At 38.6% G+C, this 27391-nt stretch overlaps 1 protein-coding gene across 2 annotated transcripts in view; it reads right to left on the bottom strand.

Moving 5' to 3' along the window:
• Nucleotides 1-4595: 4595 nt before the first annotated feature.
• Nucleotides 4596-27391, bottom strand: part of kif5ab (kinesin family member 5A, b) — an 86117-nt gene continuing 63321 nt past the window's right edge. Inside the window, exons 19-30 of one of the 2 annotated variants that reach the window (XM_042505781.1) lie at nt 27056-27117; nt 24783-24892; nt 22020-22121; nt 21430-21490; nt 21254-21325; nt 20984-21088; nt 16956-17172; nt 12735-13002; nt 11014-11078; nt 8365-8392; nt 7680-7792; nt 4908-4985 (exon numbers count right to left, since the gene is read on the bottom strand). In XM_042505781.1, coding sequence (XP_042361715.1) covers nt 7693-7792; nt 8365-8392; nt 11014-11078; nt 12735-13002; nt 16956-17172; nt 20984-21088; nt 21254-21325; nt 21430-21490; nt 22020-22121; nt 24783-24892; nt 27056-27117 — 1190 coding nt within the window. In that variant the 3' untranslated portion in view covers nt 4908-4985; nt 7680-7692. Of the gene's footprint in view, nt 4986-7679; nt 7793-8364; nt 8393-11013; nt 11079-12734; nt 13003-16955; nt 17173-20983; nt 21089-21253; nt 21326-21429; nt 21491-22019; nt 22122-24782; nt 24893-27055; nt 27118-27391 lie in introns of both variants that reach the window. The other variant, XM_042505773.1, reaches the window with a different exon arrangement.

Genomic DNA, 27391 nt, shown 5'->3' with positions numbered 1-27391 from the left:
GTTTTGCAGCTGCTTTCTGCAGCAGTGTCACTCAATACTGGACCAATTTAAAAAAAAAAGTTGCTGTCTTTTGTCATTTATCCAAGAGAACATCTTAAAATAGGATCCAAGTTGAAAAATACAAAACTTACCCTTTAAGCCAATACACTCATGGTAAATATAAAAAGTGGTGAAAATACAGTCTTATGTAATTTTTTACAATACAGAACTTGCAACATCTGTTTTAATGTGCCTTTTTAAAGTGCTGAAGGGGTAAATATCTCACATAATTAGAGTAGCAGAGCAATAAGAAAACAGTGTGATAATGATATATACACAGGATCATCTTTATTGAAAGGAGTCTCATGAGATAACAGTACTGTTTCTCAGCAGCTACAGAAGAAAGTACTGCATGCACTAAATCACACGCTATAAACAAGCCAAACCAACGCACACGTGTACAAACAAACACAAACATTTTGCATCTGTTATAATTTTTTTTAAAACCACCCTACCATTCTTGTCATGGTTATATTTCTGCATATTTAGGCTACAGTATCACATAGTATTTACCTTGCCAGAATATTTTCAGTTTGGTTACAATTACCATCAGACAAACAGAACAATAAGACTGAAAATAAAGTCTACACTCAATCATCCAAACATTTACAGCTCAGTATACCACCATAGTGCATGTCGGAGGAAACTTTGTTTTCTTTGTGGTTTTCATTGATTAACAGCAAATTGACAGAAAAAGGCCATTCACATTCAATGCATGGTTTCTATGGGTTATGCAAACACACTCAACTTCGAGGATATTGTTGATTTTTTCATGTTCAATGAAATTTTTTGACCCTTTGGAGAAAGTCTAACTGAAGTACTGAAGTATAACATACTCAGTCTTTTCAAGAGGAAAGAAAGCATAAAGAAAAGATGTGATAAAGTGCTGTATGCATTTATAAAAAGCCTCAGTATAAAGAGAAGAGAAGATCTAATGGCAATGCTTGAGATTATAGCCCAGAATGTAGTGCAGGCTGTAATCTGAAGCGTTACTGTTCTGTTTTATTAAAAGGAGCGCAGAAAGTCAAAGAGTAATAGACTCTGCTAAGAAGGAACAGCTCCTACTTTCTCCCAAATAACACCCTCACACTCACACTTAGAGTCCATCCACTGTCACCCCTGTTACTCTCTCTCATCCTGACTGGCTGATCAGGAGGTCGAAAAGAGAGTTTGAGGAACGGCGACAGCGTGACCGTTACTCTGTATGTGTGTGTGTGCATAGACAGCCAATCAAGCTATCTATTCAGATACTTCTGATTGCACCCAAGTAACACAGTGTATGTAATATATCTGTATTTTCGGGTCAAAGGTCAAACACCTTATTAGCCTGAGGCGCAGTATCTGTGCTTGTGTGTGTGTCAGAGGGATAAGATAGGGCTGATCAGCTGATAACCTGCAGTAACCCTCCGTTTATGTCTCAATCTGGGTTTATATAGACGTCTTTAAAGGACTCAATACAATCAGGGCTTTGGTTTTAATCTGAGGTGGTTCAATAAGAACCAAAGGATTATTCATCTCCTGAACAAATTCATATTGGAACAGCAGCTGCATATGTGCACGCATTTTCGTTAAGTGACAAAACGTTGGAAATCTGAAATTCAGAACATTCAAAGCACACATCAAAGCACACGCTTCACATTCAACAACTGCTATAAATTAAGAATAAATAGCAAATAAAAACATTTAAAATAGAGCAAATGATAACAATATGTATTTCTTTTAAGGTAGAACTAGAAGTATAAAAATAGTTGCTACACAATTTTTTTTTTCACACTCTGCCATGCTTTTGTTTGACATGACAATGACTGAATATCTCACAGACAATCCCTGACAGGCAGTTTTTTTTTGTACGGATGATTTACAGCTTTAAAGTCTCTCTACTACGACACAGTCAGTCTTTGAAAAACGATCAGGAATCATGTGTTTTACACTTTGCTCAGGGTTCAGACAAAGTTCGCTTTACAAACCAGTGAAAACCACTGCAAGTCAGACATGCTATGGCGACTGATGATAACCACAGAATATTGAGTGTTTTATTTTAAACAATGTTCAAACCAACTTCCTCTTTTAGCACTATGGTTCTTCCTGCACTTGGTAAGATAATGCAACCCCAACCAGAGCCATCTGAAGCATTAAGTTTTTTTATGTAAGAGTATCATCTAAAACTTGCTAGACTGTATATGGATATAGGGGTTATTTGGTTGACTACTTATCTTAATCTAACATGAGAAAAACTTTGTGATATGGAATGTAAGTATCTGAAATATATTTTCCAAGGGTACCAAAATACAAAATTGTTGTTTCTTGAAGAGTCTTGAGGAGTTAAAGATTGTACTATATAATATAAACTATATTTTACTTTGTGTAATTTAAGTTAAAAAAGTCCAATCTGAGAAAACCTCTATTGTCTAAATTAAGGCTTGACCAAGTTTCAACTATGGCGGGTGTGTATATTTCACTTAAGTGTGTTTTCTGTGTGTTGGTGTACCTACATGGCAACAGCCTACATATGAGAAAAAAGAAAAAAATATGATCTATATTGTTACTATGACAACTGACACTGTTTCTAAAAATTCACACACTATTCAATTAGCCTGATGTTTTCTGATCCTCAGAAACGCTCACAAATTAGCAATATTACAGTTTCGATTGAAACCTTAAAAGTCTTGTGATATTTCAATATTTTATTGTCATTTTATTGTGAAAAGACAAAAACCAACAATGCAACAATGGTATCTAAAATCTGATGTATATAGAGAATCTTATTTCTCTGTGCCAACAACCTTCACTGTTTCTAAACACACACCAGTGAGTCACACTGCCACATTGGATGACATGTTTCTTCATTACCATGAATATGGGCACTGCAGTTTCTTTTGAGTCAGTCTACCATACACCATCCTGCTGCTGTAAAACCCAAGCAGCAACCTCCAGGGCTGAAAAATGAAGCCAACACAGAAGTGCCAAAAACTACAGTTCCTCAAATAACCACTTGAGGCTGGCTCCAAAACGAGTCAATCCCATAAACTGTAAAAATAATGGATGTAGCTACCATGACGCCACCCACTGGTTTGTGAAAAGAAACCTCTAGTTTGGCATTTTTGCAATTGCCATCTTGGTTTTTTGGAGGGAGACCATATTTGGACCATATATGGATGAAAGTCTGGTGCTGTGGAGAGGGTGGATCCGAGTCACAGACTGCAGCAACAAGTAGGGACAACTCGTAGATGGTCCTTAAATATGCTTAACATTTGGCCTTAATAAAATGTAAAGACTCACCCTCTGTACTGTAGTTCTCATGGATGTTGAAATTAGCTATGGAGAACAAAACGGTCTCTTTACCAGACTGTAAACATGTTTATTTTTGCTGTAAAGTTGGGCTGGGCGTCTATGGGGATTTGCTTTTTTTTTTGGGGGCCAGCCTCAAGTGGCCAGTTGATGAATTGCAGTTTTTTGTTCTGTCCATTGACAGAGCCCACCATAGCGACTGGTTAGCTAACATAACCATGGTATAAGCCCAGAGTCACAAAGTATAGGCATAGCCTACCACTATTTATATGTGTTTTCAGTTCATGAAAGCTGCAACATTTTGGCTGACCTGATGATTTATTTTACTGAAAGACTCTCTAAGGAGTCTAATGTTCAGTTCTTTTCTAGTAAGTACATTTTGTACTTATTTTTTTTTACATTACATTAATGGTTTTAAGCTTGCAAGTTTTAGCATTTGCATTATTACAGTTAATCATTGCTGTAAATGCACCAGGGTAACAAAGCTATTTGGGAGGTTATTTCCACCCTTTTGTCCAAATATGGTCACTTCTGTTTCCATATGAACAAAATGGCAACAACCAAAATGCCAAACTTGAGGCTTCAAAACAAGTCCCCAAACCAATTGGTAAAGTCACACTGGCCACATCTATATTTTATACAGTCCATAGTCTAAATTTACCAGAACACCAAATGTGTATAAATCCATAGCTGAAAATAGTCCCAAACAAATGTGCTATTTACTTCTGTTTTAGTAGTGCTAACTGAAAACTTTAGTGCCTTCTTATTTTAGGAAATCTCTAAGGCTTTTAGTAAAAGAAATAATATATTCAAGGTCTTAAAAAAAAGTTACATCTTCAGTTTGCTTGAGAGCCAGAGGCAGGCTGAGCAAGTCTAAAAACACAGAGACAGAGAAACACATTGTTGGTTTTGGTCTTTTCATTAGGTTGTATGACAATAAAAAAATATTTAATGATGCAATCTTTAACTTTCAAACAAAATGCATTTTTTAAGCCCGAATTCCCCATTTACATTGACTTACAGAGTAATTTTAGACTGAGACATTGCACGGTAATGTTGCCTCACTGGCTCTCTTTCTCTTCTATGTATTTTCAGAGAAAAGCTGAAGACCAGCATCCAAAATCAACATGCACAGTCAAAAGTATACATATTAGCACTTAGTTAACTCTGTTTCATGTTGTTTAACTCAGAGATTTGATTCCACAAGCACTTTTAATAATAATAACAATGATAAAGACTAACCTCATCTTACTGTTAAATGTGTTGGTTTTATGTCCACTGTTGTGTCCTCAGTGAGAAAAAACAGTACACCCTAGTGGTTAACTTCACCACTGCACCTTTTCTTCTCCACCTTTCTATTTGTGGTCCCTTTGTTTTTCATGGGGGAGGGGGGTGTAGCAATATGGATGAAAGCTGCCAAGTCGGGCATGAGAGATGCAGTGCTTGCCATGGATCTTACAGATACCCACATACACCCCACATCATTGTACACAGGAAGGAAAAGGGATTAAAGAGGCGCAAGCAAGGGAAAGAAAGGGGACACGGGAGAGATAGCGGTCTGTTCACAGCAGGTGAGGATGAGAGAGGAAGGGGAGGCTGGGAGGACAGTGATCAGCTGCATGCAGATTTACAGAGGAGGCCTCAGAAAAATCATCTGCCTGGAGAGAGAGAAAGAAACAGAAAGTAAGAGCAACAGTCAGATACGTTTGAGAAAAACAGGGAGAGCGAGACAGCAGCCAGTGAGTCACGCTAACATTGCCAGAAGGAACACGTCTCGAATCATTTTATTTCTGGTGTCTTCACTGAGAGCTCGTGGTGTTTGGGAACTGCGTGGAGCACTCTGAGGCCATATTTAGACTTCATAGGATGTAAAATCCACCAGCAAGCTGCTAAACTTGGGTTGCAGAAAACTTCATGTCAGCTTATAAAGCTATATTTCACCAGGTAGCACATGTAAAGCAGTCCTCAGTCTGCAGGTTGAGTGTTAAATGCAGTGTCAGCACATTGGCAGTTTTACAGAAAGTACGAAATCACTACAGTTTGAAATAAATTGCAGCACTAGTTCTGCAAATGTCCAAAGTTCCCAATACACTGTGTTGTTCTTGTGAAGGTGTGTTTAATAATAAGAACTTGAATACATTAAAAGGCAAAACTGAATGCAGCCTGTGACAGTGAAAGTAGTGGCACAAAGCAAAACCCAGATGCGGTGATAATTTAATTCCTTTTTCCCATAGGGGTCAATCCCAGAGATATATTTTTATAATATTGTATAATCTTTAACCCTCGGGTGGGATTTAGGAAGTCATTCAAAAAGAGTGCTGATCCGAGACAGATGCTGTTTGTTGGGTATTTTTGTGCAAAGTGTCTCTCAGTTTATTCAGTCAGCGGAGGTATTTTTAGCATGTGAGCCAAAAGAAAAAAAAAGAAATCCCTTTGCCCTGGCAGCTGGCAGGGATCTTGCTGTAGACGCCGCACAATACCCGAGGGCCAAGACCTGATAACCTCTAAAGTCATATTGATGTGTGATGTTTCATAAGACAGGTAGTCTGGTCTTACTCCCAAGGTGTCAAAATACACTGCATGGACAGTGCCCCCTTGTCATTAAAGTGACGACGATACTGGGGCATTCACAAAATATTTACAAAATGAAATTTTTGATAAATAATCATTGATACTGTGGATATAATGACTAAGTGCGTAAACGCCAATAATAGATCAACTACAGCAGTCTTGTAAGTTCAGAGAATTACATCACTTTATTGTAATGCAGCCTTTAAAAAGTAAATAAACCCCACACTTTTGGCTTGAGTGCTTCCTCTCTCTCCAAGAAAAGACAACAAAACATTACAACAGCCAAAATCTAAGACGTTATCTAGTCTTATATTATGATATTGATATAAGATCGCCATAACCAACTCCAGCATCAATTATCTGCATCATTATTAGACAATGGATGTATTACAAAGAACCGCAAAGTTTTGTTGCCTGAACCTGACCACCAAGCCCTTCTTTGTCATTTAAGTCGACTTGTGTGCCGCAACGCCCACCACCTCTGAGCCAAGATAAAATCCAGTAAGCTACCCCCAGTGTCATTATAATATTGCAATAATAATTCTGCCCAAGTGTCAAAATATGAGTTGAGATGAAATCACGTTGACACAGGACTGGTTCCTGAGCCCAATACATCTATTCCAATAATGTTTTAAAATACCTTAGATACATCATTTGCTAAAACAATATAGATAAAAAATAAACAATTATTTGGGTAATACTGACATGCAACAAGGCTGTTTCATTTGCTTTCTCAGTATGCAAGCTGCAATTTGAAACATTATATAATTTTGTTTACATGTTTCAATAATCCCAACAAACACTTGTGAGCCATGCATTAAGCATGCAAGAGCCCTGTCAAATTTGCAAATGTATTTGCAATTTGCAGGCCACAATTATGTGTGATTTATCACTTTGTCATGTAAAAAGTAACATTAACATGAAAATTGTTTTAATGATAAACATGTACATATGTTTCATTGAGGCACATCTTATGCAATTTTAATTGGAAAAAGCCTTTATAATCATTGTTTTACAACTTTGAGGTTTAACTTTACTCAGAGTCACAATATTTAACTCTGCTATTCAAAAGCTTTCAGGTTTTCGCATTTGTTTTTGTTATGAATGTAAGTCCTTAAGTTCAGCATAAACAGAACAATTAATGAAAAACAACAGTTGATGGATGAAAGCTGCTCATATAACTTCTAGGCTCCTGGTTTTCAAATACTCCCTCAATTCTTTATGTTTCTATAGTGTCTGTGATGGTCCCTCTGCTTGGCAATTTTGCCACTGTGCTCTCTTTTCAGGGCTGTAGTCCTGACTGTAATCGTCAGCTTAGGACACACATGGGTCCGACGTGCCCCCATATAAGACAGACAGTCTGTGCTGGCAGATCCTCTCTTACCACACATTTTTGCTTCATGGTTTTTGGTTTCTTTTCCCTGTTTTTACAGCACAACACCCATACAGCATGTTTTTTACTCATCCAATCCTGCACTAGTGACCTTATAGACTCCTCCCATTCCTTGGATTTGGATTACCTTTGGTTTAATAATCACTTTGTTGGTAAACCCTTGTGTCTCCAGTTTTTTTTCCAGCTGGGCTGTGATTTGTGTAATCTTAACAGATCGGGTGGATTGTTCAAATGCTGCAGTATATTTAAACTATTATGGATAGTTTCAGTTGAGTAAAGCAATGAGTGTTGTTTGATTGCTTGTGAGATTTTTAATGTCTCATTAATAGATGAAAGTGTGTTCTGTGGCACATAAATTAAAGAGTTGCTGTGTTTTTGGTGCTCTTACCTGCTCAGGACTATTAGCTGGCTGAGGCCTCTGGCTGCAGGTTGTACAGTTTGGTTGGGTCCTGATTGTCCCAGACGTCAGTTCTGGACACAGAATTCACATTCAGACACATGCTACCCAAACACACCAGAATCAAAGGTGGTCGCAGCACCATCACCAGATTCGGCAGCAGCAGCATCCATAGTAGCAGTAGCAGCAGAAGGAGGGAAAGCAGTAACCGTAGAGGTGACAGCAACAAGGGGGCAGCGACAGAGCAGAGAGACACAGCAGTGAGGGCAGCAAATCAGTGATGTGACAGTAATTGGTCTTGAAACACAGGGGAGGCTAGTTAGTGCATGCAAAGTGAATGCGGCAGTGTCATCCTTTAACATGTTATTTGCTCATCTGACTATTATCAAACATGCTGGAAATACTAAGTAAATAACTTCTAGCTATGCCATTAATTCTGAAATTGACAGCTCATTATCTACAGTTAAAAGGAAATACTGCATGACTTTCAGTTAAAGCCAAACTGTTGTTGGCACGTCATCGAAGGTCCAAAATGAATCCTAACATTAACCAGCTTCTAAAGAATTCTACACGTTACATTTTAGAGGTTTCTGTTTAACACCATGGAAGTCTGCAGTAAGACGATAACAAATAGCAGCGGGTGTTTTGCAGGAATCAGAGGGTGCAGCAGTCTTACCTGTTGTCATTGATATCTGTGGTGTTTCCTGTGGACAGAAAGAGGTGCATAAGGAGGCAGGCAGGTGCACAGTGAGAGGGTTGGTGGTGTGTTAATTAGGTGAAAAGTGATTTTGTCACATACACATTTGGTTTTTAATTGAAGCAGCCCAACGCCATTACAGATAGATGGTGTTAGAACAAGCAGCTGCATAATGTCTTCACACACAAATGAGTGAATGAGGTGTGTGTCAGTGCATTTTAAAACAACCCATATGTGCATTTTACGGATCTTTCCACGCGATCAGCTAGGTGATGACAAAGCAGCAGTGCATTTGATAAGTTTAAGCAGCTAACTTATTGCTTGAGTCTTTGTACCAATTGTAATGGTGCACCACCCACTCCAACTCAAGAGTTTTCTCAGTGCTATAAGAACATATGCTGCTAAACATGACATTAATTTCACGCTGTTTGAACAAATGGCCAGTGCTGCTGTTATCCTGGAGAGGTTTTTATTTGCACGACTGCCAGAGCTCGCTTGTCAGGAAAATGTAAACATGAGTCATTTTTCACAGTTTGAACAAACAACCAATGCTGTCTTTTTTTATTTTTATTTTTTCAGGACAGTCTTACTCTATTATAGTGCTACTAGTACAGCTAATGATAACAATATCAAAGTGCAAGTACAAGTTTTAAGAGAAAGTCCTCCCACGGAGAAAACAGTAACTGCTAGTTTTGGCTAAACTTAATCTGTTGTTTCCTATAGACCGACAGGTAAATTATGACGTTAGTTAAAATGATGTCATTAATGAGATATGAAAGAATAAAACATGCATTTTAGATTAATTAAATTAAAATTTGTGAAAAATGACAACATTCAATACGTTGCTGCCATATCTTGAGCTGTTTTTAAGCATGTATGCTCTTCGCATTAATATTCTAGGTGTTTTAATGGCAGGAGTCAAACATCCTCCCTCTCCTAGCATTTGATGTAGGAATACAATCCTTAGAGGCCTCTGCTTTCCCTGAACTACCCTGACAGGGATTAATGCAGCAAAAATTCACTAGGCTTTTCATGTGACACAACATACTGACACCCAGACACGTTTCTCAATCTCAAGAAATTGAGGAGTCTATGTGCAGTTTTTAAATTGTTATTCATGGAGTAAAGTCATCAAGTTGAAGCTCACAAATTAAGCAAACTTGATGAGTTGGCTAATAACAACAAGCCTTATGCTTGACTGGATTATGAGGCTGCTCAGTTTAATCTCTTTAAAAAATAGGTCTGGCAGTTAATAAAAATCTTATCCCAACTGTCAAGGCTACACCTCAACCAACTCAAAATACATTAAAAAAGGTAAGAAATTTGAGGTACAGGCATTGCAGAGCGTGTTTTACACTTGCCCATAAGCTCTTATTGAAATTCATGACACTGAGTAGAATTATATCCTCGAGTGAAAATTACAAGTGAGGGACCAGAGGGGAATTTCACTCAGAGTTTGACTTAAGAATACATTACAGTATACAAGCACTTTCATTGCAAAAACGCTATATGTCCATTCTGGGGGGAAAGTACTATATAAGATATGGAAAATGAAATAAAACTGAATAAATCTTTACAAAATTGCATACTATTTCCACCCTTAACAATGCAAATATAAAAAAAAATCTTTTAACTCATAACATCTGAATAGCTGTCAGTCTTGAGTGCTTTTATGCCAGAAAGAGACAAACTTTTTTCCAACCTGTTGGAAGTGTTGAAACCCTCTCAAACTGCATCATGGGAAGCAAAAATTGAATTCTTTAAGGGTTCACTGGATAACATTATGGTTATCTGTTATTTAAAAGAAGGCAAGTGCCGTCGCAGCAGATTGATATATTGGCTCTAAACCCAGCTTGTGACTTTCATTGATATTCCTGAAGAATCGAAGAGGTGTGGGGTTGTCACACAGCTCTACGGCTGTCATCACTGGGTCAGAGGCTGAGGTGGGCACTCAGCCTGTCTGGCCGGCTATCTGTCTAGCTGAGTAATGACACCGCAAGCCTAATCTGTCTCCTCGAGAGTCTGCTGCTGATGAGAGCACACACACGCACACACTCACACAGAGACGTGAGGATGCAGAAAAACCTTAGCAGCAGTATCCTGTAATAAACTAAGAGTTTTCTTCACACACTAATGTTGTTTTTATGTCTTTTACATGTGTGATGTTTGTGAGGATTGATGAGCTGGTAATGCAAGACAAATTTCCGTGCAACCGGACAATAAAGTGTTATCTTATCTTATCTTGAGGCTGTATCACATACATTCATGGAAACTTTATCCAAAGACTGCTGACCTGTACTGAAACCCTCCTCCTCACTCACCAATGGCTCTGAATTACAGCTAAGACAGCTGACTATGAGCCCATTACAAGACGATGAAAGCAAAAAAGAAAAAAGAAACAGCGGACTGAATTGTTATCATAGCAGCAGGGCAATCACCGTAAACTAGTTTAACAGCCGCCACCCTGTACGAGTATATAAAACAGCATTCAAATGTAATGACTTGTATGATAACATAATGGCAAGCACTAAAAAATAAGCGGTCATAATATGAAGTGAATTTACCCCCGCTGATCTTGATCATAACATTTCTCATAATTTTAACAGCCGTGATATGAACAAGACTCACCGTTTTCTGAGTCAAGCATCTCTGCGGTGCTCTTGTCTGTTTGGCTCGGTGGTTCGGCTGGGAGCCTACAAACAGGAGAAAGGATTTATGTAAACGCAACTATGGGATATGTCTTTAAAAATATTGATCTCCAGATCAATATTGTATTTGAATTAAATAAAACAGCAATAAAAATTTAAAATATAAGTGTACCCAAGTGCTCACTCAGTCTCTAAATAATGAATCAATGTCAGAACAGATTAAAACTGCATGCTTGCACTGTATGCACACATCTACAAATATAATAACGATGGGCTGTTTAAGCCTCCTAATAGCTGTGTACGTTAATTCAGAACATGAATAATGAACAAATACTGCACAGCTGTAGTATAATACATAAATTAACTTGATTGAAAGCTCTGACAAAAGCTTGTAAATAGACCTTGGTTGAAGTTTACTCTGTCAGAGTACTATAAAGTGGGTAAAGTAAGTGAGATGTGGTTCAAAGTATCAGGAAAAATTTAACTGGACCTTAGGATAAGATTATTTCTCAAACTGCTATGTACAACATCTGGAGTGGGAGATGGGGTTGACAGCACAGAATAAAAGATAGTAAATTATACTGAGTTGAGATTAATTTGCCAAATTACTATTTACGAGGTCAAAAAACTGAGATGTGGTTGAAAGTACTGTCAAAAACTAGTATGTGGATGATAAGTTAAAGTAATAATCTTGAAGATTTTTTCATTTAAATACATGTCTGTTAGATCACTATCAAGCAGCAACCTCGGGGGCAGAAAAATGAAGACAACATTAAAGTGCCAAAAACTGCAATTCCTCAGATGGCCAAAAAGTGAGTCAATCCCCACAGACCCCCGTGCTGAAATGCCCAACTCTGCAGCAAGATAAGCATTTTTACAGACAACAAAAAATAAAAAAGGTCTTGGTCTTTATGGCTAAATTTTCCTTGTCCCCCTGGTAAGTACATTTTGTTTTTAATAGTTTTTAAGACTATTGTTATTAGCATAAGCTTTGTCACAGTTAACCACAGCTGTAAATGCACTATGACAGCCAAGCAAACAACTGGCTACGTCTATTAACTTTTAAGGGTCTATGGTCACTACAGTTGGAAGTTGGCACCAAAACGTGTAAGTGGCTGCTAGAATGTCTTTACTCGTCTGCACAAAAAAAAAAAAAGGTTTTCTAATGTGTGGCTGGTAGATTTTGGAATCCACCCAACACAGTGGCCAAAAAAGTTAATTTTCAACACAAAGCTGACTGAGTATACGGCCCAATGATTAAAGCCCTTGCATTTGCAGTTTGACATAGTAGGTGTTTGCGGTGACATTCATGGGAAAAATCACAAGTGGCGCAGTCATTAATAATCTGCTCTCACAAACACTGAAACATACATACATGCATACACACGAGCACACACAAATATACCATCTTTGCTGTGGTAACCCCTTCATCTTGCCAGCTGCAGGGTTCATAAAACAAGCTGATACAAATAAATTCATCATCCCAGTTTAAAAAACACATTGCAGTTACTGCTTATTGCTAAAGGTGCTGCCAAAGAGAACGAAACGATTTAAGTCATTCTAGGGTCAACAAAGTTAGATATGGTTGAAAGCATCAGACAAAGTGAACCTTGAGTCACTAGTAGTCTGAGCTAATATATTCAAAGTTGTGGTATTAATAATTCATGATGTTAAAGTGGACATGGCCCTGTGTTTACTCACATGTTGTCCTGAGCGTCGTTATCGTGTGTGTCATTGTTCTGGGCGGCGAGGCATTTGATGGGGCTGTTCTGGTTGGAGTCGTCCTCGGGTAACGTGGGCTCACTCTCGGGTGTTGTGGGATCTGCAGGAGCAGCTGCTTGCTTTTGGTTGTTGCTGTTGTTGTGGAAATCAGCTTTGTAGAAGGCAATGGGGTGATCGCTGTATCCTCTGATGAAGAACGGGTTGGTGGGAGAGCACACTGGATAGTGGCCAGCACGCACAGGCTTGGCTGTTAGAGATAAAACAGAATTGATCTATTGATTGATCCATTCATCCAGAAAAGACAAAACATCACATTTACACTGCCCCCAAGGGATAGGGCTGCACTGCTGTCTGTAGCAAAATATGATATATTATAATGGGACTGGAATACTGTGAATATATTAAAGTCCAACTGAAATTAAAATGCTTTAACAGGATAGAACAGAATTATTTTTATTGTCCACCAGGGTGAACATTTGTCTTCAACTGACCAAAAAGCAACATATGAAGCAGATGAGCAGTTAATAAAACAGTTTATACATTAAAAGCAGTTCATCTAAGTGCCTATTGGTGGCTTCTAAATCGTCAGTTTGTTGAGTTAAGGATATCTGGCAAGGACTTCTTAAATACATTTTTAGTTGCTCAAAAGGGCTAAGGAGAGAATGGGAGCTATCTGCCAAGAAACTTCTCACTATCTCCCTCGTCCTTTCTGTAGACAGTTTCTTTTGAGGTTTGCCAACTTTTTTGCTGGCCATTGACACAATCCAAGAAAGTTTGTTCTTAGACTTCCAGTCTAGGGATTGTACAAGGTAGGGAGGTGAAAAGTTAAACACTCTCAACTGTAGTTTTTTATACAAGTTTTAAAATCTGTTGACTAACAAAAAGGTCGCTCAGTTTCCGAAAAAGATAGAGTTGTTGTGAGCATCCTGTTAAAATATACTCCAGTGAAGCTCAACTGGAAGTCCAGAACTGTGCCAGGGTATTTCAACGTTTCCGCAGTTTCAATTATTTGCAGTCAAGTAACACTGGCTCTGTTTTATAGATTTTGTTTTGTGCAATTATTTTGTCTTTGCCACATTCATTTCAATGCAATGTCTAATGCAACACCATGTGTTTTTGTTTTATTTGTTTTATTTGGCTTTATTATATTTATTTTACTTTTCCTCATATGTAGCTCCTTTTGTCTCATATTGTAAAACTTTTCAACTGTTTTAAATTTTTTTATTGTATATAATTTTTTTATTTTTGTAAAGCACTGTAATTTTGTTTTGAAAAGCACTATATAAATAAAGTTAATTATTATTATTATGCTTGAAGGGCCTTCATATGAGACAGCTTTATCTAATGGGTTTGTTGGCCAACTAAAGCCATGTTGTCAGCATACTTAAATAATCTGACATGTTTCTCTTTCATCATAAATTCATCGGTAAAGAGAGAGATGATTTTTGTTGGTCTGCTACAACATACAACAATCATGTAATGTGTTCTCCTTTAAGACAAAACGAGAAACCAAAACAGAAATTTGTATTTGTTGGTTTGAAAAATTGAATGTTTTGCGTAATTTAAGCAGAACGGCATTCTGGAACTGTCTACATGGATGGTTCTATCGGCCTGCTACACAACACAAGCTTTCCTGCTAAAGCCTCCCTCTGATCTGGCAAACACTAACACATGTCTCATCCTGCACCACCAACAACATGCTGCTGTCTGCCCATGACATGCGGGCCACAGCGCGAGTTTGTGTACTCTGTCTCTCCTTCACCACGGTGTAACACCGGCACTCTGGCTGCCTGCCAGCTGCTGTCAATCAAACAAAGACAGCGACACGTCCCTCCAGCCAGCTGAAAGGAAAAGGAGCATTTACATTTTGCCGAAAAACCTTTTTCCCTCCTTCTCATAATGAAAACTCTTAACAATACATTAAAAAACACTGAAAGGGATGACGAAATGTGATACTAGTTTGACTTTAATGTACACCACAATATCAATTATTCCCAGCTGCTTTAGGATAATCCTCAAATGAAAATCATTATTATGAAAAACCGCTGAAATCAATAGCTAATTTTCTCACAGCAGCATATGCGTCTCTCATTTCTTTCACACATATTTCAAACGCTTGAGTGCAATTATCTTCAATTGACACAGTGATGAAGAAAGTCTTAGTGATCAAAATGGATTACACTGTTTTTTCAGTAAGCTGTATTTCTCTCAGAAGAGCTCTCTGTTTAAATCCTTATATGCTAAATATTCAAGCCAACCTTCACAACATTTCAAGTATTTTAGAATTTTGTTGTGATCATAAATGTTGTTAAAATGTGTGGCAACTAAAACATGTTTATTTCTGGCGGTTTTCAAACATATCTGTGTGTTCCACAGCGGTGAACCTGAGACTCTGGTTTTTCAGTTACTGAAAATGGAACAAGATGCTGAAAACTCATCTTGCATCTCACTCATGCATGAGCAGGAGGTGTTTGAATATGTGGTGTTCTGGTAAGGGGAAGGAAGGCGATGACAGATGATGCAAATCCAACAATGGATGATGCCTGTGAGAAAATCACACAGCAGAAACATGAAAATGGTGGTCACGCCATGCCAAAAGACTTTCCTCACGGTGCATTGCAAAGGCAAATATTTGATAAGAAGCACACGAAGTGGTGTGGTCAAAGAGACATGTGCAACCTCAGTGATAACGTGGTGGAAAGGATTTACATTTTAAATTGTTTTATCTCTACAGTAGTTCCTACAATAATCTACATTAGTCTTACAGTATACTGAGCCATTTGTTTTTAATCTACCTTTTGTTCTTTCAGATTTATACTCATGTTAAAACTGAGTGTGTATGGCATATGTTTCGATCATTTAGTTGGCTATTAGATAAATCTAATAAGTCTAATTAGAATGAAACATTAAAAAATGGTAACAGTTATTATTACAGCACTTTTCTAGTCTTAGTGACCACTCAACGCGCTTTACAACACAAGCATATTAACATTAACACCCATTAATACACACATCTATACACAGGTGGCCCATAATCAATGGATAAACATTCATGCACAATTGAAAGCAATTTTGGGTTTCAGTATCTTGCTCAAGGATACTTCAACATGTGGACTGCAGGGGTCGGCTATCAAACCACCGACCTTCTGATTGGTAGACGACTGCTTTATCTCTTGTGCAACAGCTTTAATAAACACGTTTATTTGCAATAGTTGCAACCACGTACGCTCATGCACCTACACATTACTTCTTTTTGCCATCAGCAGTTAATTAGTAGTCATTTGGATCATGACCAATCCTTTCACAAAATCTTGGTTAAGTATCTAAATCCTTTTGGAGGTTATTTTCTTTTTCAATAGGCCACCATGATTGCCACACCACCTTTTATCCAAATGGCATGAACAAACACACATGTTCACACAAACACATTAGCCTCTTAGGGCAAAAATCGTGAACGCCAAACAGTCTGGAAAATTTTCGATTGACTAACCCCTAACCAGCCGACAGGGTGAGCCATAGAGCTGCTGGTCGCAGCTAAAAATAAATATAGTTACATTTGATTGACAAAACAACAGAATTCCAGTGGACTCATCAACACATTTCCTTAGACATTAACCATCTTTGTTTAGGTAGTGAGGAAGGGAAACTGAGATGCTCCAGTTGATGAATTTACTTCATTTCAAAACGAGTCGGGGCTATTTGCAGGTACTGTGCTGCACAGTAAAATTACTGTGGTGATTGCACTTTCTGTTTTGAGATGTACTCGAAAATGTACTTAAGCAAATGAGAAAACTGTAACTTTAATATACCTAGATAGAAGGGCTTGTAGACATTAAAACAGTTGTTTGTGTGATTTGATTGCAGACTGAATTAAATTAGATGTAGCTTCACTATTATTGCACAGAGAACAAAAACTGAGACAATAAAATGCAGTCACGAGAATTATAAGAAAGCAATTAATGTCCTAAACAGGAAATGTAATAACAGCATTGGAATATTGCATGTTAATTCCTACAGATCAGATTTTAATAGATGGATGACATGGATCACCGCCTATCTACAGATTAGATCTTTATCCGATTACATCGCTTTCACTGAAATGACGCATGCAGCCACATGTAATGTAGCGTGTACATTACTGCTTATGGCTCTTTAATTATTTTGAAATTGCTGCATCTGTGAGCGAGGTGTGTGTGTTACCTATCTGTGCAGCATGGGGCCGGCGGAAGGGATTGCGAGCTCGCATCACATCTTTGATACGCTCCACCTCCTGCTGGTAGCGGTGGCGGTCCTTCATGGCTCCCTCCTTTGCCTCCTTCAGCGCACCCTCCAGCGCCTTGACTCGCTCAGCTGTAGATCGAAGACGTTTCTCCAGTTTTGGAAGCTCACAGCGAAGATCTGCATTGTCACGCACCAGCTGTGACACACATAAGAACACATACAGTAAGGCAGGGGAATAACTGTACGTATAACTGTAAATATAGACGAGATGCAATATTTAAAGGAAAATGTAGTTACATTGTTGGTTATGTTTTTATCTAGAAAGTTATTTTTTCTGTTGAGGATGACATTTTCTGAATACATTTTATAAAGAGCTTGTATTTTGAACTATTTTGAAACCTCTACAGTTTTGCTCTTGTTTGTTTGGAAATAAAGAATGCAAATGGGATTTTTTCTAATCTAATTTGTTCCACCATTTTTTACTGGAAAGCATCCTTCTGTTTTGCAGTGTGAGGTATCAAACCCTATTGTGTCAAGAGGAATGGGTACAGTATACAGCAATGGCTGTAGCAAAATGGCCAAATAACCTCCTCGAAGTGGAACACTTTTGTCAGTTAAAACTGAATAGGTGCAGTGGGGTGGAACAGAGGAGTGTCAAGCGTGACCTGAAGGGAAAATCGTCTATGAAAAGACAGCCTATACTGCTTTTTATGTTAAGGGAACATGCTTAACAGCTGTCTCATATTGAAAGATAATTCACCAGACAATATGTGTGTTAACACCAAACTCCCAGCGACCAGCTTATAGAGCTACTTCAGTAGACACAGCATGACAAACCAATTTTATCACTTTCAAATATGCATAGTTTGGTAGTAAACAGTTGATTAGTATTGGTACATATTCCAAGATAATAAAGACTTAAAGGTGTTCTATGCAGCATTTTACTTTAAAAAAAACAAGGAAAAAAAAAACAATACATAGACCCACACTGAAGTAATACCTCTAAATCATCACTTATGACCCACTAGAACTGTGGCAGTATATTTGCAGAGAACCTGCCCTCTGCCTGTATTTACTTATTATTTTGCAATGTTTGGGACATTTCTGGGTGTCAGCCTTTGGGTAGAGGTGTGTAGCCCCCAGCACATAGCAGTGCGAGGTCGGGACTCTATAAAAATGTAGTGACCAGCTGTTTCTCCTCTGCTCTGGGGATGCGAGCTGAAGGTCTGTGTGTCTGTTTGATTGAGCGTGAGGCTGAGCCATACAGACACACAAGCATGTGCTTGAGCTGAAGTCACACAAAATCCGGCAATGCAGCATCTTCCTGCAGCGTTGTGTGAAGGTGCAGGTTAGAACGTAACCACAGTGAAATAATCAGAAAATAACAATTTATTTCTCTGATCACAGCTTCATCCTCGCTAACGCCACTTAGTCTCTCTTCATTCATTCTCTAGCTCGCTTGACCACTGCTGCTCTCTCAGTGCTATTGAGCTGAGGAGGAGAGGCCAAGTTTGAATCTGTTTGTTTACAAGCATTAAGTGACAAATCCTGTGTAATATCCCTTCAATGCATATTTTGTTACTGACATTTTCATGAACAAAACACCTACAAAGTTTGAGTTCTTAAACTGATTACATACATTATCTCAAAGGAAAAAAAAGTATGCTTTAGGGACAATTTGTGTTAGTAACTACTACTGCAAAAATGTAACAAAAAATCCTGTGGCACATAATTGGAAACATATCATGGTAACTTCAGTGTTGCATATTATGGTCTTATTTGTAAATGGTTTTATTCGGAATCAATGTATATATTTATTGATTTAAAACTGCTGCACACAGCATTTCTTAAGATAAAGGTGAAAAACCAATGACTGAGCAGCTTAAACATTTTGAGGCAAATTCACAAAGAATTAAATGGGTTTGCTGTTAGCATCATTAATTGAGCATCACTTGCAACTGCTGTCTGTCTTGTCTCAAAGTCCAATTCAACAGAGATATTGCACCAATGACATGAAAGCACAAACATGGCTGTAAAGTTTTGCAGCTGAGTGCAGTTTGCTGTTTTTTGCATCTGATTGCAATTATCCATGTGGCAAAGTATAAATGTTGCCCTTGGGCCAACAACACAGTAGGCAGAAAAATGGCAGCGAGAGAAAAAAAAAAGATTTTTTCAGACCATGAACTACAGGTCCTTACTGACAAATAAGGTGCAAAGCCAATCCTCAAAACTCAGAAGAGGAATTTAAAGGTGACAGAGAAACCATATTTGAGATGTAATATCCCAGTCTGTCAGTGCACTTCAGATACCACCAACTCTCTGAAGACAATAATAATTTCTTTGTTACTGCATGTGGCTATGAGCATTGATCTTTGTGAATGGGCTGCAATGAGGCTCATTTGCATAGAAAGGTGTCAATTTTGTGCCAAATGTACCATATGAATTTATCCATGCAAACAGCATGGAAGCACTGAGACGCGATTTGCTTGACAACACAATTAAGGGTGCATTTCATCCTATGCAGCTGTTTTAACCCTTTGAACCCTGAGCAAATTGGTTTGATTTATTTGAAAAAAAGAAGAAGAATTAATGATAATTCTGTAACATGATTTTAAAAACATAATTTTGCTAATTATAAATAAAGTTGAATGGACATTTTCCCCTAGCTTTTTTTTTTTTAAATAAGTTTTCTTAATCTACTAATTCTTCCCATTTCTCATATTTCTAGTCAGCTCCATGCCTTTCCCCTCCTGGATTTCGAAAACCAATTTGCTAAGGGCTCAAAGATTTGAGAAAGGCATCTGAACCTGGCACAAGAAAATTGATGTTGATCCAGGTTGCAAATGTTTTGTCATATTTATGCAGGTTTACTGGCCACAAAAGCCATGAAATTTTGTGAATTTGCCCAAGGGAGTATGCTGCTACGTGATCACGCAAACTTATACAAGACCGGTGGGTTTAGCAAACTGGCAAAGTTATCTGACAAGCAAAGCAGGCAAGGGATCCAGGTATCCCACAGAACCACCTGAGATTTGGTGGTACTACTGTATTGTGTTTTGGTGAGTCATTTTAAAGGAAAGAAATGGAGGCAGGGTTTCCAGAGGAGGTAGGTGGTGTTCTAAATGAAATTGTGACCGTTGTATATGTGCAGATGGACAGACATTCAGACTTTACGATATCTGTACAAAGGCAGAGAAACTCATCCATAGCCCCAGTGCACTGTCCACTGGCTGTCTTTGGGAGTCTTATCACCTTTCACTAGGAGCTTGCTGATTTATGACCCTGACTTTCATCTTCCATTCCCACAGTATCAGCAGGTGGTGGATGGGATGGAGTCTCCCAGCAGTCACTTTAGGATTGGTTTTCTGCCTGAGACTCTGCTGCAGTGCAGCTCTTACCAGTCTGCCAGCATGAGTATATATGTGCCAGTCTGCAGAACGTTTAGCACATCAACACTCAGTCCACTGCTGTAGTCCATTTAGGGATATTAAAGAAAGATGTGAAATGTGTGTGTGTGTGTAATCTTTCTCAGTACAAGGTTGCCTTTGAGAGTTGTGTGCATAAGTTAGAGAGAACAGAAAGACTGAGTGTTTTTGTGTGCACCTGCATAGTGAATAAATCAGTGTTTATCAAATTGGAGTAACTGTTTTATGGTATGGCTTCCTTTCCCCTAAAGGCAGCAATTTTAACACCTCTTGCTGCTCTGTTTTCAAGGAGCCTTTCATGTTAAGTTGCAGTAATAAGATGATTGATAGTGGTAGCGTTACTTGTGCCCATAGGAGAGCAACGACAAACAATGCACACGGCTTTGTATTTTAATTTGACTAACTCTTTGTGTCCTCTTATATTCTTTCCAGCTAAGCATTTCTGCCTTGTTATAATCAGACTTCCAGGCCAAGAGAAACCGTATAATTTGTCCTAATTCTTGAAGAAACCGTGGACAGGTAAGAAGCTATTTTCAGACTCCTTCACTAAAATTTAGTTTCATAACTTCTGCTCAATGTTACCTGTTTGTGAACTTTTGTAAGCTGGTCCAGGTTGTTTTCAAGAAAGGAAATCTTCTGTTTCTGGGTGATATATCCCCCACTATCATCGGGCTCCATCTGTGCACTCTGTCAACACAAACAGTGGAGATCTCTTAGAATCTTAAAAAAAAAACACACTCCCACAGCAAATACAGTCTTTGTGAAGCTGCATGCATTCTAGCTACAACTATTATATGTGGAGAATTACAGCTTTTAAGAGCGTTGTGTGTCTTAAAATTATGTCTGGCTTACTTTTCTAACTCGAGTCGTGAGGTCTTGAACAAAAAGCTTGCGGAGGTTGTGCAGGGTGTAGAGCTCACGAGCCTGAAGCATGAAGGGAGGGAGGAAATAGTGCAGTTAGAGAGTATTTAGTGGATCGGTAACCTCTGAGGGAGCTAAGTGAGTCGTGACGGTAAATAATGACTTACAACGGTCTCCTCCAGCCCTTTGAGGTCCCTCTTTGACTGCTCATGTCGCTCGTGGAGAAATCTATAGATAGAAGGGCAGACAGTCAGACGGATAGATAAAAATTCTAAATAAACTTCTCTTTGCCCCAAATGAGGACCAGAATAATTCATGAATAAAGAACAAACGCGAGCATAGACCGGCTGCCCCACTCATGGGCTGTTTCCCATCTGCCGTCTGATGCAACGCACTGCAAAGGTCAGTGCAGAAAGAGGCCTATTAGCAGCCAGCTGCTACCTAATTGCAAAACTACATTATGGAAATGCAGAGTTACACATAAACCAGGAAAGAAAGAGGCAAAGAGAGGGTTAAAAGGGTTAGCCTACAGAAAATTTTAGCCACAATATGTATGACTGTATTACTCCACAGGGAAAGCTAGAATAAAATAGCTAGACAGTCAGAACTGCAGAGGGAGAGGGAAAAATAAATAGACAAAGGGAAGACAAATGACAGAGAGAAATGGAAGATGTGAATCAAAAGAGGCAGCACGCTCCCGGGCCTCCATATGGCAAAGTGTTTGAAAGCTGGCCAGGACAGTAAAGCAGAGACTCACGTCAGTTCCTCCAGCTGTCGACTCTTGTGATGCTCTTGGCTCCTGAGACGTTCAAAGTCACAGTGGAGTTGCTCCAACTCCAGCTGCTGCTTCTGGTTGCAACTGAAAAAGGAAAACAATGGACAGGTTCAAAATATTTAATGAAAATGCTTTGTTTCTCTCTGTTACAGTTAGTCTAACATCAGGGTCACACTGCCCCATGAGCAGCACTGCTCAGCTGCAGAACATCTAGAGATGGGCCCTTTCTCACAAGAGACATTATTACATGTCATAGTAGGAACAGCACAGATGTGACACTAACGATGGCTCTGTTCTACTAAAGAGCTCCATTGAGGGTTACACTGAGCACCATGCACAATACCAGGACCCTGAAATCAAAAGAGCTAAATGGAGCTCAGCCATAATTAATTTCATTATTTACACCTGTGCTTTCCGACTGTCACAAGTCAAAATATTATCCATGAAAAGGCCTATTCAGAGTCTTGCTTATTTTTCCACACAGCACACATGGTTTTCAGCAAAAACAGACTGTAAAAATGTTTTTTTGATTATAATATTTACTTTATACTACCTTTCACTACAGTTTCAATGTCTTAATCTCTCACAGACATGAAAAAACATACTGTATTTTCAAACTTAACACTTCTTGTTTCTGTTTCAAAATTAAAGCCATTGGACGACCCTCTGTGGACATAATCACTTAATTTGTTAACACAAGGCTTTATTTTGAAATGTTTGCAGGACCAGTAATATTTGACAACACAGTGGCATACGCTGCTCCATGAATTAGACGAGTACCTGCTTTTAATATTGAAAAAATAGCACTCATAGCTCCAGGCAGCTCTGCCACAGTGCCACAGCAGTTCAGCGAGCGTGTTGATTAAATACCAAAATGTGAAATAGAATCTGTAATATAATGGATGCAATCTGGAGATGGTCAACTTCATGACATTAGATTGTGTGACTTTATGAACTCACATGTCCTCAAAAATGTTCTCTATTTAATTTGACTTTAATGCCAATCTCAGAATTTTACAACTATGCCTTCAGCTATCGTACAAGAAATATTGCAGGAAATCCGAGAGGTTTATTAGAGATTTTTAAACTGATATAAAAATGGTAATTAATAGGATGAACCACCTCAGCATCAAATGAGAAAAATAAATTGTCTTTTTTGAGTCTAAAGCTCACATGCACAGATTTTCAAAGCAGCAGGTGCAAAAATTATGAAGAAGTACCATTTATGTGTGCAGGGTTAGGATCTGATCTGTACTAGGTGTCCTTGAGTGGCCCAAGTGTATCATCAGGTCAAAACTGAAGCATGGAAGTGTCCCATTGCATTGCAGATATAAACTGGTTTAAAAACATAGTGCATGCCACCGTGTCCCCAAAATGTTTAACCTTATTTGATTTTGCTCTTCTTTTTTGATCCTTGAATCCTGGCAGAACATTTATTTGATACCCGCTTTTCCGGCTCCGCTTCAATAATCTGAAGGACCACTTTGCTACTATTACAGATGCTTTCTGCCCCACTGACACCCATCCCTCCATCTATACATTTTCAAGCTGCTTATCCAAATCAGGCCATGCCAGCGGGACAAGCAGAGCAGCCCCAAATGTCTTTTCATCCAGAAATTCTCTGCAGCTGCTCCCTGGGTGTTAACCCGACACTCCCTGTGCTAGCTGGGAAATGTACTTTAGTCCTTCAACACGGTCTGCCCTGCAGCCTGCTCCCAGACAGTCACGCCTCGAACAGAGCATCTCCAGAACGAGGCACTTGAAGGGGGTATGTTTCCAAGGAGCCCAGTGGCTCCTCACATTGTGGTTCGGCAGCAGCTTGAATCTAAAGTCCTCCCACACTGCAGTTTCCTCACCATGTCAACCACCCACACATATTGATTTTAGCCCCTCTTGCTGCTAGAGCAGGGCTTAGACCTTTTTTAAGAACTCAACTACTAAGACCATGTATCCCCAAATTTAGCATTTCCACACTGCTTATGAGGGCAGAATTGAATTTTAGATTTGAGCTCACAGACGGCTAAAACTGAGTAAGCTGTCTGCCTCTGGGACCTTGTAAAACCTGCTTTGTATAGTGCTACACAGTCCAGTTTCAAAGATAGAAGTATACATTTTATTTTTTCATACTTCATTCAGGTACTTGTACTTTACTTGAGTATCTTCTTTTCATGCCACTTTATACTTTTAACTACATTTCAGAGGGACATACTGTACTTTTACTTCACTACATTTAATTGAACACTTAAGTTGCATTACAAATTAAGATTTTTGCATAAAAAAACGAGAGTTTAAAAAGCATGCTGTTTTGTAATAAATTGAATTACCAGTTTATGTATTTACCAGTTTACCAGTCTATTTCTGCATAATTTAATTTAAACCTTTGGGGGTAGGGATTTTTTTCTGTTTTTTAAGGGGGGTGTTCAAATTTTTTTTTTAGGTTTTTATGGGTGTTTTTCTCTATTTTTTAATAATTTAAATGTTGTTTTTTTGTTTTAAAGTTTTGAGTTTTAGGGTGTTTTTAATTTTTTTTTAATGACTCTAAAATTTAAGTTGGTTTTTTTTAAAAATGTTTTTGGTTTTTTTTAGGTGTTACTTGTATTTTCAACATGTGGCATTAATACTTTAACTTGAGCTTACTGCTCATGTACTTCTCCTTATATACTCTTATACAACTTGTGGAGTCTTGATTTAAAAAGTCTGATTTAGTATATCAGACAAGGTGAAGAATTACAATGAGGCACTGACTCAGTTAAGTCATCGATGATCCTCTGCTTCTCATTGATCTCGTCTCGCAGGCGGCCAAGCTGTTTGCTGTGCGACTCACGGTGCGACTCCATCTGCTGTTCCAGAGCCCTCTGAGGTACGGGCAGAGAGACATACATTTATAATTAGAGAGAGAGAGAGAGAGAGCAAGAGAAACGAGGGGGGGGGCAGTGGGAACAAAAAGAAAACTAACAAGAGAGAATAGAATGTGGACACGGAGGGCCACATGGGCATCAAACACTCACTCACACACACACACACACACACACACACACACACACACACACACACACACAGACAGCAGGTTATGTCATACATTGTCACTGAGTCTGAAGTGAGACTTGGCTAATTAGACTGGTGTGTGTCACACACAAACACACACACTGGCACTCATGAACATGTGCACAAATACAGTGCAGGCAGATAATTAAAAACAAAAAATGCTGCCAACTGTACTGGAGTGTCGCATGTTTACTTTCAGGCTAGATTACCAGCTGGGCCAAGCAGCCACCAGCCCCCTGGCCCCAGACCTCCCCAGCCCTAAAAGACCTCAGCTTCACTGTGTGTCAGTTGCATTTTGGTAATGTGAATACTTGCAGATTTGTTTGGGAATTTGCACCACTTAGGTGGAATATTAACGGGATCCTGCACTACCATATCTGTCGAAGGGCGTTGTCCTGTCCTAAAGTTCTAACACTTAAATTATTTAATTTTATATTTTGCTCACATGGTGAATTTTCTTTAAAAAACAAAAAGTTGTGTTTCAACAAATTAGTGGAAAGTAATGGACATACACAAAAACAGAGGCCTGGCAGTATTCAAGCATACTGGTGTGATTCTGGGCAAAATATAATGAAGCTGCTGGCTTTACTGTGATGTGTATACTGGGAGCTCGGAGGTCACAGAGGCCCAATAGCCAATGTTTGACCAGGGACTGCCAGACATGTTAATCTGGGCATGTTAGCCCTTAAATGATTTGTCCATTAATTGATAAATAAATTGTCAGAAAATCTGATTATCAAGGTAATTTATTAAAAAATAAAAAAATCCTTCTCAATTTTTCCTACATTAAAGGAATTGTTCAACATTTTTAGAAATATATTTATTTGTTTTTTTGCGAAGAGTTAGATGGGAAAATTGATACCACTTTCACATCTGTGCGATGCAGTGTTTTGTTTGTCGATGTTCATGCTGTACCAAGAGCTTCGCAGATCCAATGTAGATTGTCGTTAAACCTATATATTCATATAAAATCGACCATGGCTCATTTAGTTTAGTTAATTTTGCATCAAAATAAAGACTGACCAAGAGTACAAGTTTTTTTTTCTAGCTTAATAAAAAAGAAAAAGATTTTCATTTTACAGGTGGGTTTTGTCTTGGAAATTTCTTGTCTGGGGCCGGCTGATGACAATCAGCTAAGATACCAGGAAGTCACTTACAATAAAAAGTCATTAACCTTCATGCAAACTGCAACTTTTCAATTTTTACTCAACAATTTTGTTACCTTTTGACTAAAGCTAGCTGTTTACAGTCTTTATGCAAAGCTACACTCAGTGGCAGGTGACTACAGCTTCATATTTATTATACAAACAGGTGAGTGGCATGGATCCTCCAATAAAGGCTGCTCTCATGCATTGTTTGTACATTTTCATATAAATTCATACATATCACTTGTAATCATGAGTGAGTAATGCATTAATAACCCTTATATTTGGGAAGACTGCTATCACATGACCATTGTGGTCACAAAACACGTGGAGACTGCTGTTTGGAACTGCGTGCCTCGTCACTATGTTTCTTTTCCTAAACCTAAGCACAGTAACTTAACGTTACGTTTGCAACGTTATTCATGGAGTGCTAATTCGTAGGATATCATACCAACTGTTGTATGAGGGTGCATTGTCTCATCTAACCATCAGGAAGAAAGAGAATAAGCCCAAAATGTAAAACTTTTCGTTTTTTGGTTGTTTTTTATTTTTAAGATTCACCTATTCTACTATAACGCAAATAACTGTTAGTTGCAGCCTTGATTTCTATGCAAAAACACTCATGCTCTGTTGAACAAGCTCAGACACTGTATGCTGACACATGAATACACACTCATGGAAGCAGACAAACACTCCCACATCACACCACATAACTAACACCCACCCACACACACACACACACATACACACCTGCAGTTAGCTAAATGCTGAGGCGGTGCAATAAAAGGTCATTACACTAAAAGTTGCTTTCACGGTAGTCATAGTTACCTGTATATCACATGAATCCTGAACAGAGTGATTCTCCCCATTGGTCACTTGTGACATGCTCTCTGAAAAACACACACAAATGTAAGTGAATACAGTGAGAGAAACAGAGACAGAGGGACAAAAGAAGAGGAAGATAATAAAAAAAAAAACAGTGCTGTAGATGAAAGAGGTGACAGTGACCTGACTTTGACGGAACAGCTGGACCGCCGCTTCATGTTGACAGCGAGGTCAGCGTGATCCAAGTCATGCCTCAAGTGTAATAATATCTATTATTGAGAATGACAGCTACTGTGTCAGGCTTATCTGATCTGTTTTTGACTCACTGCTGTTCCTGGT

The sequence above is a fragment of the Plectropomus leopardus genome, chromosome 2 (genome assembly GCF_008729295.1).
Source record: "Plectropomus leopardus isolate mb chromosome 2, YSFRI_Pleo_2.0, whole genome shotgun sequence".
NCBI classification, from domain to species: Eukaryota; Metazoa; Chordata; class Actinopteri; order Perciformes; family Serranidae; genus Plectropomus; species Plectropomus leopardus.
The sequence above is the reverse complement of the archived record's forward strand: the minus strand, read 5'-3'. Positions and strand labels throughout refer to the sequence as shown.